Source organism: Natator depressus, chromosome 25 (assembly GCF_965152275.1).
Source record: "Natator depressus isolate rNatDep1 chromosome 25, rNatDep2.hap1, whole genome shotgun sequence".
Classification (NCBI taxonomy): Eukaryota; Metazoa; Chordata; order Testudines; family Cheloniidae; genus Natator; species Natator depressus.
This window is the reverse complement of record NC_134258.1, coordinates 16113235-16127340: the sequence shown is the minus strand read 5'-3', so window position 1 is coordinate 16127340 and position 14106 is coordinate 16113235. Positions and strand designations below refer to the sequence as shown.

General features: G+C 43.3%; 1 protein-coding gene across 2 annotated transcripts in view; it reads right to left on the bottom strand.

Moving 5' to 3' along the window:
* Nucleotides 1-14106, bottom strand: part of CPAMD8 (C3 and PZP like alpha-2-macroglobulin domain containing 8) — a 103840-nt gene that overhangs the window by 72388 nt on the left and 17346 nt on the right. For both annotated transcript variants that reach the window (XM_074939832.1, XM_074939833.1), the window contains exons 10-19: nucleotides 13187-13295; nucleotides 12487-12714; nucleotides 12135-12305; nucleotides 11480-11608; nucleotides 8678-8867; nucleotides 6840-7012; nucleotides 6585-6734; nucleotides 6293-6454; nucleotides 4184-4326; nucleotides 2317-2379 (exon numbers count right to left, since the gene is read on the bottom strand). In XM_074939832.1, coding sequence (XP_074795933.1) covers nucleotides 2317-2379; nucleotides 4184-4326; nucleotides 6293-6454; nucleotides 6585-6734; nucleotides 6840-7012; nucleotides 8678-8867; nucleotides 11480-11608; nucleotides 12135-12305; nucleotides 12487-12714; nucleotides 13187-13295 — 1518 coding nt within the window. The remainder of the gene's footprint in view (nucleotides 1-2316; nucleotides 2380-4183; nucleotides 4327-6292; nucleotides 6455-6584; nucleotides 6735-6839; nucleotides 7013-8677; nucleotides 8868-11479; nucleotides 11609-12134; nucleotides 12306-12486; nucleotides 12715-13186; nucleotides 13296-14106) is intronic.

Sequence of the window (14106 nt, the reverse complement as noted above, 5' to 3'; positions counted from 1 at the left end):
ACCTAGACTCAGTGTGTCCTTGGTAATCCCGTGTGCTATGGTCAGCCAGTCTCTAGTGCCCTGTCCTGTGAAGACAGCCCTCCAGATCAAATTACAGAGAATAGCACAGGGACCTTCCTATTATTCAGAGCCTGGGAAATTCACTTGGCTCAGCAGCTCCATATTATTTTAACGTCTTTCAAGCACATTATTTTCTTAACATCTAATAAAAAGTTTGCAACCATAATAAGAGCTGGAAAGTTGGTACCTGCAACATAAACCATAGCCCGGAGAATCAGCGGAAGTGCATCCCAGCTTCAGAGCTGGCAGCATTCCAGTCTCTTTAACCAGACAATTTGTTGCAGCTGATATTCTTTCCACTGGGATTTCAGCCCATAACCAGCATTAACATATTATTTTCACACATGAGGGCACTTACTCATCTGGGCGAGGGGCCAAGGTATACACATATTTCCAGCCATTAGACACTTCAACTAGGCTCTAGGAATTTTTAGAATCAGTTTGGGAAGTTGACATTAGACATTGTTTCTTTTTCAAGAAGTGTATATTTTAATTATAAATTATAGAAGAAAAAATTCTTAATATTCAAGGGAGTGGAAATCAGACAATGTTTGACTCAGTTATTTATGGTGAAATGAAGGGGAGAAAATGCAATCTGCAACTTTTTATTCCACAATCTCCCACTTATGATTAACTGGGCTTCGGCAGGCTGGGGCAAACAGGCACTTCTGGAATTCTTTGTGTATTTTTACAAAGCATATTTCATGCTCAATTGAACATATTTGAATACACTTGCTGCAAATTCCTGTCAAATTTAATTTATAAACATTTACTGGGAGTGAAGTTTACTTGCAAACTTGGAGAAGCCCTTGAAAATCTGCCTCACATTTCCTATCCCAAGCTTTACTGCCTCTGGGCGGGATTAGTCATCTATTTATTAATTTTTGTGGCAATGCCTGTGCCAGAAACAGGCTGTAATTTACTGGGCAATGAGTTTGAATTATTTTGGGGATACCCCTACACAAAATGGAAAGTGAAAGGAGGGGCTTTGTGCAGTGTTAGGTTGACATGCCAAATCAATGTAGAGAGCTCACTTAGTGCTCAGCAATATTGAGCAAGGACTTTAGAGACATAACTGTCCAGGCCATATCTCAACATATCACACGCAGAAAGTAGCAAAAATAAAAAACACATCAATTTGGGCTCCTTGTCACAGTAATCCATGGGAGCCTTGAAAAATGACCTTCTGTGACCCTGCCCATCCTGGTGGATGGGCAAAGGAATTTTCTTGAATTAGGCTTCATAGACAATACTTATTTCCTCCTTAGAGATGCTCAGTGCTGTCCACACATTTTGAAGGATGTCTCACACTACTCCAGCATCCTGATAGGATGGACCTAGGGTGACCAGATGTCCCGATTTTATAGGTACAGTCCCGATTTTTGGGTCTTTTTCTTATATAGGCTCCTATGGCCCCCTACTTCCTGACCCGATTTTTCACATTTGCTGTCTGGTCACCCTAGATGGACCACATCCTAGTAGAAAGCTTGTCTCATGGAAACCTTTCACCACATTAACGATAATGCAGACCATCTCTCCTTGCATTCACATCTGCATAACATTCCTGGGGCAACTGCAGCAATTGCTCACATGAGGAATTAATACTAGGGGAGTACTTAACGTGTTTTTAGCTTTTTTTTTAACACAGGTTAACAAACGGAAACAAAGACCTACTATCATGTGATCCAGTAGCTCTCTGCAGATTACCAGCAAAGTGTTCTGCAGGCCACCAACTGGCTCACAGACAGTATTTTGACAAGTACAGCACAACTTTATAGTGAACAACCTACGTGCATGATCCACAGAGATGTTATTAGCCAACAAATAGTGTCATGTGTTTCACTTCTAGATTTCACTAGAGATTAAATCCCAGGTGTATCTGCAAATCAGTCTGGCCACTGGCACTGCGTGAGCAAAAGCTAGAAGCTAGTCTACATGGCAGCCCATGGCTGCTGTTCCTGTGCCCTCTCTGCAGTTAGAATCCTCTGTTTATGACACCATGGTGAGTTGCTATGGGGAAGACAGTGCTGTCGCAGACAGTTCTGACCTCAGGTGTGGGAATAAGCTTCAAGAATAGATTCTGGGGAATAGATTCTGTTATAAAGAATAGATTCTGGGGAAAGTATGGTAAAAGTCAGAGGATATGGTTGCAGCACATAACTGTCATGTAGGGACATTAATCTCCAGGTGAACTAAAATCTTCACAGGATTCTGCGCAAACCACTGGATACCAGCAGAAAAGTTCCCCATAGATACCTGACATTGAGGCAGTGCCAAATCCATGTTTCAGGGAAGAATGTTCTTTTTTTCTTCTCTGCTCTAAGACAAGAAACAAATCCTCAGCAATAAACTATTTTAATGAGACAGAGGGTTACAAGAAAAGGATAAAGAAATTAATGATATCACTTGAATTCAGCTCATATCTTGACCCAGGAGCATGGTAATCACCACAATTAGACAAACCAAGGGTCCACTAGTAGGATATTATTTAAAATAAGTAATAATAAATAATAAATAATACTTCTCTCTTTATACTTCTCTCTTTATACTTCTCTCTTTATACAGCACTTTTCCTCAGTAGATCTCAAAGCACTTCACAATCTGTAATAGCAGCAAAGAGTCCTGTGGCACCCTCTGCCGCTTTTACAGATCCAGACTAACACGGCTACCCCTCTGATACTTGACAATCTGTAATGTATTTATTCCCACAATTCTCCTGTGAATCCCCATTTCCCAGATGGAAACTGAGGAACAGAGAGGCTAAATGACATACCCAAGGCTACATATGAAAACTGTGGAGAAGCAGGGAATTGAATCTGGGTCTCCCATATATATTATATATAGCTATATTATATTTTGAAATACATATAATATATTTATGTGTGTGTACGTGTACACACACACACTTACACTTATTTATTTATTTTCAAATATAACAATGTACTTATCAAAACATTCTGGGTATAAGAATAAAATACATAAAACCATTAGCTCAAAATACATTGTGAGTTCTTTTGTACAATTACCCCAATCTCCAGGCAAAAAGGCTTAGAGAAGAGGAATAACATGTATCTTTTAATGTCAATGATCATCCTCTTTTTCTTAGGTTATGGAAACGGAGCAGACAGGCTTCCCCAAACTGGCCTATTTTGTAGTACAAGGATTGGCAATCTTTGGCATGCGGCCTGCCAGAGTAAGCCTCCTGGTGGGCCGGGCCAGTTTGTTTACCTGCCACGTCCGCAGGTTCGGCCGATCGCAGCTCCCACTGGCCGCGGTTCACCGCTCCAGGCCAGTGGGGGCTGCGGGAAGTGGCGTGGGCCGAGGGATGAGCTGGCTGCCGCTTCCCACAGCCCCCATTGGCCTGGAGCAGCGAACCATGGCCAGTGGGAGCTGCGATCAGACGAATCTGCGGACATGGCAGGTAAACAAACCAGCCCAATTACCCTGGCGGGCCGTGTGCCAAAGGTTGCCGATCCCTGTTCTGTAGTTACTATTTTATATTCCTCTCCCATATCTCCTCTTGTCATTCCCTTGCCACATTGACTAGTCCTTGTCTCTGCATCCTCGCATTGTACAGTCTCCTTCTTTCTTCCTTCCCCTGATGCCTCTAACTGTTTCCATTATCATCCTCTGGATGTTTTCTGAGTCTCCTGAAGCTATTTTGATATGAGGGGGACAAGCACTTAGTGCAGCATCCAATAGGACATACTGTCAATTTACAGCATTATCATACTTTCCGTATTACTCCCTCATCCCTTCTTCATACAGTCTGGCATCTCGCTTGCTTTAACTACCCACTGCATACCGAGTTGGTATGTGTCTACATTGTCCAGAATGATGTTGAGCTGTCTTTCCTAAGAAGCGACAATTAATGCAGAGCCAATCAGTGTGTGCAAGGAATTTAACTGGTCTTTCCAAGGTGCATTATTTTGTACTGGTCTACGCTGAAGTCCATCTACCGCTGTGTTGTCCAGTTACCTAGTTCTAGTTAGTTCTTTCTGGACACTCTCACAATTTTCTCTCCCCTTGACTAATCTGAGGAGTTTCCTGATAAAACAGAGCTGTGAGAAATATTGTACTCAGTGTGAATTACAAACACACACAAAACCTTACAGAATGTTACCTGGGTACAATCTTAGAATGCATGGTAGCTACCAGAGTCCCAGTGTGTGGCTGAAAGGCTGGCACGGCCTCATCTGTGTACATGCCTCCATTCTGTCTGTGGTTTAGACTGACTAAATCAGTCATCACAACCAAACCAGTTTCCTAGACAACAACAAAAAACAACAACCCAACAATAAAGAAACATTCTGCATGCACAACTGTGAACTTTCCCAAATGGCATCAGCTTGTCCAAAGTATTTATAGAGGAAAAACTAATTTGAATTTTTAAAAAAGTTTTATGGAAAATAAAAATGGCTGGCAACTTTTTTGGGGGGCGGGAGGGGATGGACATGGAGGGAAGCAGACTCCCCAGAGAGTTCTGGGAATGTTTGGAAAATGCATTTCACAAATATCTAACAGAAGCAGGTGTATGTATAATTTTCAAGTAACTGTAGGTGAAAAATTAAACATGGCTAGGTTTTATATACACACACACATATACATATACACTTACACACACATATTAGGAGATATACATACAACTATAGTTCCTTTCTGCTCTAGAAGGTTTAATCACAGGGCATAGCAGGAGTTTATCCTTCTTTAAAAACTCCCAAATTGTTCTGTCTCTACCCCACCCCTTTAGTTACCAGGAGACTCTCACCCTGGATATCACAAACCCAGTTCCATTAGGGACACAAGGCAGAATAGAAGCTGCCCATATAGTTTTACAATAAAAAACAAAGGGGATGAGAAAATTGTCTGTCAACTCTACTTACTTTTGTGCATTTATTTTTAAGATAACCAGCATGTGACCCTGCAGTTGTGCCCTTGAGATACATGTGCTCCTGTGTCCAGGCACCAAAGGGAACACATGCTTTGTTCTCTTTTAGATCTGATTATTATTTAAAATAATTTATATAGCTCCATAATCACACACAGCAATTTACAAGCACATACATGGGCCCTGCCCCAAGACCATATACCCTGGAGAGGAAAGAGGAGAGGAAGACAAGAAAGAACAGTTCAGGGCAAGAAGAACAAGAGTGGATTCCTGCAGAAGCAGGTGTAAAGAAAGGATTAGAAATGAGCTGGTGGGTAAGAAAGGGAAAACGTGTTGGTGGATAGGGCAGGAGACTGTTGAGGGTAAGGGCAGCACAACAAAAGCCTTTAAACCAAATATGTGGAAAGGAGACAAAAGGAGCAGGAAGCCAAGAGAGTTAGGATGACCACAGGGAGCAAGGAGCAGGATTTGGGGTTGGGAGGTACATAGGTGCTGAAACTAGGGGTGTTGGATTGAACTGGTTTGGATCATATACAGGGTTTACAGTTTGGTTCAATGGTTCTCAGCACCCCCACTATACAAATTGTTCCAGCCCCCCTGGAGGTAAAGGAATGAGAGCAGAGATATAGGCAAGGATGAGACTATGTGCAGCCATAATAGGGACAGCAGAAACGGGAACCCAGCACGCTGACAGTGGAGACCCGTACAAAATTTAGATTATCTCTGTGAATGGTTTACACCAAGATCTGACTCCTCTGTCTTGAGACGGGTAGGATTTACCAGAATTTAATTTCTCTCTTCTTGTTCTTTAGTGGACAGAGTGGTACAGTCAGGCATGTTTTTATGAACAGGATCACATCTCATTATGTCAAGGGACATGTACATTTCCCACCAGAATTAATGTCAGGAGTCATTATGCCATCACTCGAAGTCAGCAGGAGAATAGGCCCCAATAGACCTCATGCCAATTAGTGCTTATCATGAGCAAGCTTATCTTAAAAGACTTAGTTAGAAGATACCCATAGGTCTGCACCTTCATTTCTTTTCTAATTCAAACATTAGCAAACTTCAGGAAAATTTTTCCTAAAAAAACTCTCCTTTACAGAGCAGGAAGTTCTGCTAAGTTACCGACGCTCTCTCTCTAAGCATCTATATACATAGCATTCATTGCTATACTCTCTATGGGTCAGATTAAAAAAAAAAAAGACAACAACTCCCATTATGACACTTGTGGCCCAGACCTAATGTATTGAGCTCTTTTGAAAGTCTGGCCTAAGATGTGAATGTATCACACAGACAGCTGACAGAGAAGTCAGAGTGAGAGCACAGGTGGATGCTTCTTACCGTAAATGCAAAGCGGGCATCTTTGGTGATATCCCAGTGCCAGGGGAAGACAGAGGAGCGTCGTCGTCTGCGTGAGGACATGCCTGGCCACCAGAAATGCCCTTCTTCCTTGGGAGCCCCAAAGGCATCAGAAACATCATACTCTGCCAGCTCCTGGAAAACCTGAACAGAGAAGAGAGAAGTTGCCATCACATCTCTAAGTACACTGTGCTTCACTGCAGCTCCCTTTTCATTGAGTGGATAGGTCAGAGTGCCAGGAAGGAACGAGACAGAGCCTTGAGCTCTATCTCACCTGGGTGGACGTCAGCTGAAAACCTGTCTTGAGAAGGTAGACACTCTTATCCACTGTGGCAATGCAGACACAGCTTCCCTTCGCAGCTTTAACCTTGAGGTTCACAACATCACCAGGCCTTGTCTCATTTGCTGAAAGTGCCACTGAAACCTAGGTATTTAAAAAAACCCTCGTTATCTCACATAATGTTCAGATGACAAAACTACAAAGAGTAACAAGAGAGGCCATCCTCTCCACTGGCACTGTTGCCGATACCTGGTTTTCAAAGGAGGACTTGACAGTGAATTGCAAACTGTCTGTGACCCCTTCTCCATTCTCCCTGACGTAATACACCAAGAGACGGCCCAGAGGAGCCATGCTGTGAGCCACCACAAAATGGAGGAAGGTCATGCAGACTTCAACCTCTGCTGCAGGGGGGTTGGTAGGTGCTAAATGACAAATTGTACAAAGCAAATAGTTATTTGTCAAAGGCAGTGTCCCCCACCCATGACTACTACCAGACCTGGTGTCCTCCCCTGCAGCCCCCATATCTGCTACCAGGTCCGGCGTCTGTCCATGTCTCATCCCCACGCACTACCAGGCTCAGTCTTCTTCTCCCCAATCAAGTGCTAACAGGCCCAGCATCCATCTGAGCCTCCTCCCCCATCCACAACATCCCTCTGTGCCTCCTGCCACATAAGAACGGCCATACTGAGTCAGACCAATGGTCCATCTAGCCCAGTATCTTGTCTTCCAATAGTAGCCAGTGCCACATGCTTCAGAGGGAATGAACAGAACAGGGTGATTATTGAGTGATCCATCCCCTGCTGTCCACTCCCAGCTACTGGCAGTTACAGGCTAAGGACACCGAGAGCATGGGGTTGCATTCCTGACCAGCTTGGCTAATAGCCACTGATGAACCTATCTTCCATGAACTTATCTAATTCTTTTTTTAACCCAGTTATACTTTTGGCCTTCATAACATCCCCTTGTAACGAGTTTCACAGGTTGCCTGTGCATTGTGTGAAGAAATATTTCCCTATGTTTGTTTTAAATTTGCTGCCTATTAATTTCATTGGGTGACCCCTGGCTCTTGTGTTATGTGAACGGGTAAATAACACTTCCTTATGCACTTTCTCCACACCATTCATGATTTTATAGACCTCTATCATATCCCCCCGAGTCTTCTCTTTTCCAGGCTGAAAAGTCACAGTCTTTTTAGTCTCTCCTCATATGGAAGCTGTTTCATACCCCTAAATCATTTTTGTTGCCCTTCTCTGTACCTTTTCCAACTCTAATATGTCTTTTTTGAGATAGGGTGATCAGAACTGCATGCAATATTCAAGGTGGGGGTGTACCATGGATTTATATAGGGGAATTATGATATTTTCTGTCTTATTAACTATCCCTTTCCTAATGGTTTCTAACATTGTTAGCTTTTTTGACTGCCGCTACACATTAAGCAGATGTTTTCAGAGAAGTATCCATAACTCCAAGATCTCTTTCTTGAGTAGTACCAGGTAATTTAGTCCCCATCACTTTTTATGTATCGTTGGGTTTATATTTTCCAATGTGCATTACTTTGCATTTATTAACACTGAATTTCATCTGCCATTTTGATGCCCAGTCACCCAGTTTTGTGAAATCCCTCTGTAATTCTTTGCAGCCTGCTTTGGACTTAACTATCCTAAGCAATTTTGTATCCTCTGCAAATTTTGACACCTCACTGTTTACCCCTTTTTCCAGATCATTCATGAATATGTTGAACAGCCCTGGTCCCAGTACAGATCCCTGGGGGACATCACTATTTACCTCTCTCCATTTTGAAAACCACTCAGTGTTACACAGCCCAGCATCCTTCCCCCATCCTGCCCTGAGCATTACCAAGCCCAGCATCTCTTTCCCGTCATGTACTACCTGTGCCAGCATCCTTTTCCCTCCATATCTCCAACTGCACCCTTCCTCACATTCATTCTGTGCCCTTTAGCATGAGCAAGGAACAGCTAAGGGGCTTAACAATAAACAGGTTTGTCTGCACTAAGAGGGAAGCCCTCATTCTAGATAAGGGAGAGGATTAGCACTTTTGTTGCTAGGTTAAGATTTTAGCTACTGACCTGTTCCTGGCAAATGAGTGACATGGATGTTCTTATCAAAGGGGAAGGTGGCTCTTTTGCTTCTTTGCTGTGTGATGTTACCAGGCTGCAGCCCTGAAAGGACAATATTACCTCGCGATGCAACTTCGTAATGTAGAGTGAAATTACATGGACACGTGGACTTCACGGCGATCTGGGCCTCCTCTCCCACCTGGGGAAAGAGACACAGCAGCCAGGGGTCAGGTTTGTTATAATGAACACTTCAGACCCTTCTTATTATCTGTAAAGCACAGAACTGCAGTTGGGGATGAGCATCACACAGAAGACATGGCCCCTACCCCAAGGAGCTCACAGGATGAAGAGATTGTTATATTCACCCTGAACAGTCTGGTGAATTCCCCCCATGCCAAAGGAGCACCTGTGTGCAGCACTTTGGTCCCTGAGAATCTAACAGGAGGATGAGGAGGAGGAGCTACATGGATTAGTGTAAGGCAGTGTTTCCCAAACTTGGGACGCCACTTGTTCAGGGAAAGCCCCTGGCGGGCTGGGCCGGTTTGTTTACCTGCCGCGTCCCCAGGTTCGGCCGATCACGGCTCCCACTGGCCGCAGTTCACCGCTCCAGGCCAGTGGGGGCTGCGGGAAGTGGCGTGGGCCGAGGGATGAGCTGGCTGCCGCTTCCCACAGCCCCCATTGGCCTGGAGCAGCGAACCATGGCCAGTGGGAGCTGCGATCGGCCAAACCTGTGGACGCGGCAGATAAACAAACCGGCCCAGCCCGCCAGGGGCTTCCCCTGAACAAGCGGCGTCCCAAGTCTGGGAAACACTGGTGTAAGGAATAAAGGAATCTCTGGAATCCTGAGGGTTAAGCACTTTGGCACAGAGCAGCTGTCCGAATGGGTTGAATTTTAGACATCCCTTTACAAGGTTCAGATCTCACAGTAATGGGAAGGGGGAAGGTGTAATATGTGCTTTGCTGTTTAATTGAGATTACACATGGTGATTACTGTAACGTGCAGATGCTAATTCATACACAACAGGCCCGTCCTGAAATAAATCAGGAAAATCTGAACTGGGAAGAAAGTTCATTTATGATGTTGACTCTATGAGCCACACCAAACAAACAGACAGAAGGAGTGCTTCCCTTTCCCAGGCAGATACACCTAGTATCTGCAAGAGGTTTCAGATCAGTGCCCTTGTTTTCTGTGCAGTCTCTGCACCTCCAGTAGGCGGGAAAGAGCAAGCTGTACCCTGCCCAGAGCTACTGTCCGTACAGGAATTCCCAGGAGGGAGGGAGGGAGTCCTTTGAGGGTTGGCTGTTACCACTGCCATTCACCACAGGATAGGTCAGTCTTAGGCAGCATCTTTTCAAGGTCTGGGAGTCACTGACTTGTCACTGGCTCACGGTACCTTCTGTGGGGCAGAGGAGCACTTCATCAGCAGGACATGCGTCCTCCTTTTGGGATTTGGGAATTAATATGTGTTATTGTGAGGCCACATTTCCCCACACTCAGCACCGTCTGCAGCTCCCAGCTACCCTCACCCATTTAAGGTACAATATAATGTTCAATTAATGCTGAAAATGGAGTAACAAACCTGAATCCCAATGAAATATTTTGAGAAGCCTCTCTCTTAAGTGCTAATAGTCCCACCTCCCTACTGCATGCACATGGTGCAAACCAAAACAGTGGCACAGGGAAGTGAAAAGCTACCAAATGGTTAAGTGCAGTGAAAATGCAGAAGGGTCCAGAGAGAAGAGCCTTGTGACGTTAAATATTTGAGGCATTTAGAGTTCCCGAGAGCAAAATGATGAAACTGTTCATGAAAAAACTATGTAGTTAATTGGAACACCCAGTAAGAACTGGCTGAGCTGAAGAAATGGTTCCCACATCAGCTGGTCACACAATACCCAGCTTTCCCACAGCAGAATTATTTCTAATCAGGTTATAATAAGAACAATGTGTTCAGATTAGTAGCGTATAATCCCCTTTCCATACCTCAGAAATCTTGTAAAAGATTAATTAGCCATTAAACTGCCATGAAATGCAACCATAAAACTCCCTTATTTGGCTACTCTGACTCTGAAACTCAGCCTACCAGGCCTGTTGATGATATGGTAGTAGGTCAGATATATGGACCACCAGATCCCAAAATACTTTACAAAGCAAATATACAAACCCATCACTGACATGCAGTCTCTTCTGGGGTGGAGAACAGAACTTAAATGATGATCAGCACAACAAAAAGGGTGGGAAATTCTGGCTATGGACATATCTACTCTTAGGATACATATCATGAAAACTTTTACACACAGAAGGAAAGCTTAGTTTTTAAGGTCTCCTCCCAAAAGTCACCACCCTCTCTAATAGAAAACTACAAGATGCTCAGTTTATTTACCTTTGGGAGGTAAAGGACTGAAATGATGCTTCTGGGATTCAGACTCTTAATTCCAAGGAGACTAGACAGTTGATTTGAACCAAAATTTTAATATCATTGTCATTTTTACTATCCAATTCATACGGACTTTAGGGTGTGGGGAGCTAGTTTGTGCTCTGAGCTCTGGAGTCCAGTGGGTCTCCACTGGGGATCAAAACTCTCTCTTCACACACTCCTATACTTTAGGAAACATGGTACATTCTCAGGGGCAGGTAAGGCTGGCAGCACCATGAGTGAAGTAGCTCATGGCTAAAGATGGGTCAATGTTTAAAGTGAAGCCTCTTAAGGTCTGCCATGGATACAATAATAGGCTATAGCCCCCAGATATATCTGGAAATACTTCATTAGGACAACAAATATGAATGAGCCAAGAAATGCCAAGTTGTCCTACCTGGAAAGGCTTGTCTGGTGCTTGGAGCTGGATATGGCACTTGCTAGGTGAGTACCAGCTGCTGATAGACAAGTAGTTTGGCAGATACTGGTCCCCTGCAGGTTTCCCATCAATTGCTGTCACTTTGGTCTTAAGAAAAAATGCATGTGAATGTTATTCACACCTAGAAAGCTGGGCTCCTGTCCCTCCCCATCATGCAGTCCTCACCACCACTCCCACTCCAGACACTGCCCTCTCCCACTTTCTCTTTTGCTATCTTTAAAGTACTGTGATAATACACTCACTTTCTACTGAGATGTTTGAAACTTACTCTTAATGCCACGCTGTATTTGATCTACTCAGAGCAGACAACTCTATCCTGTTGTTATTATTATCATCAGTTCTATCGGCAATATGGAGTTGGATAAATATTCACTGCAGTTCAAAGGTGAAAGTTTAAGTCTGAGCTAAAAAGCGTCCCAGTGTCACTACAGAGACAGGGTGGGTGAGATAATACCTTTCATTGTTGGTGAAAGAGACAAGCTTTCAAGCTCACACAGAGCTCTTCTTCAGATCACTGACTGATTTCCCATTTTTAGCACCAATTCACAAAGTGCGCATTTGACAAGATTAGCTCTATTAAAGCCCATTAATCCTATAAAGAGCTTTTACTCACCTCCAGCCAGACATACTGGGCAGCTGTAGGAATAGAGGGGATTTCAAACTCCACCAAGCCACTTCTGGATACCAGTTCACTTGTGTAAACGTTATCCTTTGGAGTTAACTCAGCTTTGATTCGAATCGTGACCTCATCAGCTGGGCTCCCATCAGGGTAAGTGACTTCTACCTAAACAGTCATTTAATTAATAAAACTAGCCCTTTCATGTTATTAGCAATTCCATACAGTTATAAAACTCAGCACCACATAAAAGGAACATTTCAGCACATAGTGTATAACACGTTAGGATAAATTGCCCATATAGCCTTTCTATCAAACACCCTGAGTGACTCCATATTCTCTACCTTACCTTCCCTTTGTAGGGTAGGCCAGGTTTGAACTGCTTCCTAGTATCCTTGGTGTACTTGATGTCAATCAGCTGTTTCTGAACAGGCGTTGAGTCATCAAACGTGACCTGCTTGCTCCCATCAGAGCTGGTCACAGTGGCCCAAATATTAACCGTGCCTCGGAAATGCTCTGGGACATCAGCTGGCATCATGTCTCTCACACACACATCGAAAACAGCAGAGCCATCAATCTACCAGCCAGGCCAGGGAAGGAAAACATTACTCAGCATGTGCAGTTAAAAAAGTGTTTCTGGTCAAATACAGAACATGGGGCTTGCTTTCTTTGGGGGGTGATGGGGTATTTCTTTGTTTTATTTTAAAGGGTCTTGGGTATGGGGACACATTCCCTAAGGGAAAAAATACCTGTTCATCCATACTCTGTCCTAGCACTGCCCCAACCTCCATCACTCTCACACATTCTCCCCATCAGTATATTCTAAAATACCTAGCACTCCGTTAGCACTATCTCATTAAACACCCCTCCTCCAAATATTGACACAGTCAGATAACGTGGGAAATGCTCTCATATTTTTAGTATGTAGAGCGCAGGTAACACATTTAGACCCTGATTCTGCATCACTGAATCAAAGGAAGCTTTGGTATTGATGTCAAAGGGTGCAGATCAGGCCTTTCTATTGCAGCTGATTTAATGATTCCCCGCACCTCTATGGTTTTGAGGACAGGGTGTCCCACTTCATGCCTGTAGTACCCCACTCCATTTATAGTCATGTTGACAGTTAACTTTCCTGTCACTGGTTTCCCAAACGTGTATCTGAAAGAGAAGACGCAAGATAATGAAAACCTCAGATTGGCTCCTCTCCATTTCCTTGATTAACCCCATGCTGGACCCACAACGCCCGCATACCTAGAACTTAGAATATAAAAGTCACCACAAGAGGCTATTTCTAAATGCCAATGGTTAATATCTCAGTGAAGGTTTTTACATTAGAAACTTCCAAACAATTATCTAAACTAAAACTAGACTGAGAACAGAAAGATCCTGTCTCCAGCTTTGCAGGCTTCTGTACACAGTGGCATCCAGACTAATGGAGACTATCTGACTTGAAAGTCAGATTAATCTCAGGCTCCATCTGTTTTATGATTTTTTTTAAACTCAGCACAATCTTCTTCTAATTTCTATATTTTCTTTTTTCTGTTGAAAAAAACCCAGCATGTAGGCTCCTCCCCAATACAAACATTTCATGTTCATTCTGAGAGGAACAGACAGCTACTTTTAAAAGTTTCAGTGGAAACAGTTCTTTTTAAAATTTAAATAACAGCATCTGCAATTCAGACATAGCAGTCTTATGCCAGCATAATGATGAGAAACAGAAAGTGAAACTGAGCAGTCTAGGACCACTCTCCTAGACAGAGTGAAATGCAAAAAATAAACAAACCGCAGAAATGGTGGAAAGTGCATTCAGTGTTTAAATCATTTCACGTTTAAATTATTATAACAACAAAGATGACTTTTTTCTCCTACCACGCCACTTTTAACTTGAAAAGGGGTCCCTTTAATAGGAAAGTTTATCTGTGCTTAGATGAAAATTTTCTTTCTTTGAGCAATAAGGTCTACAGATTTG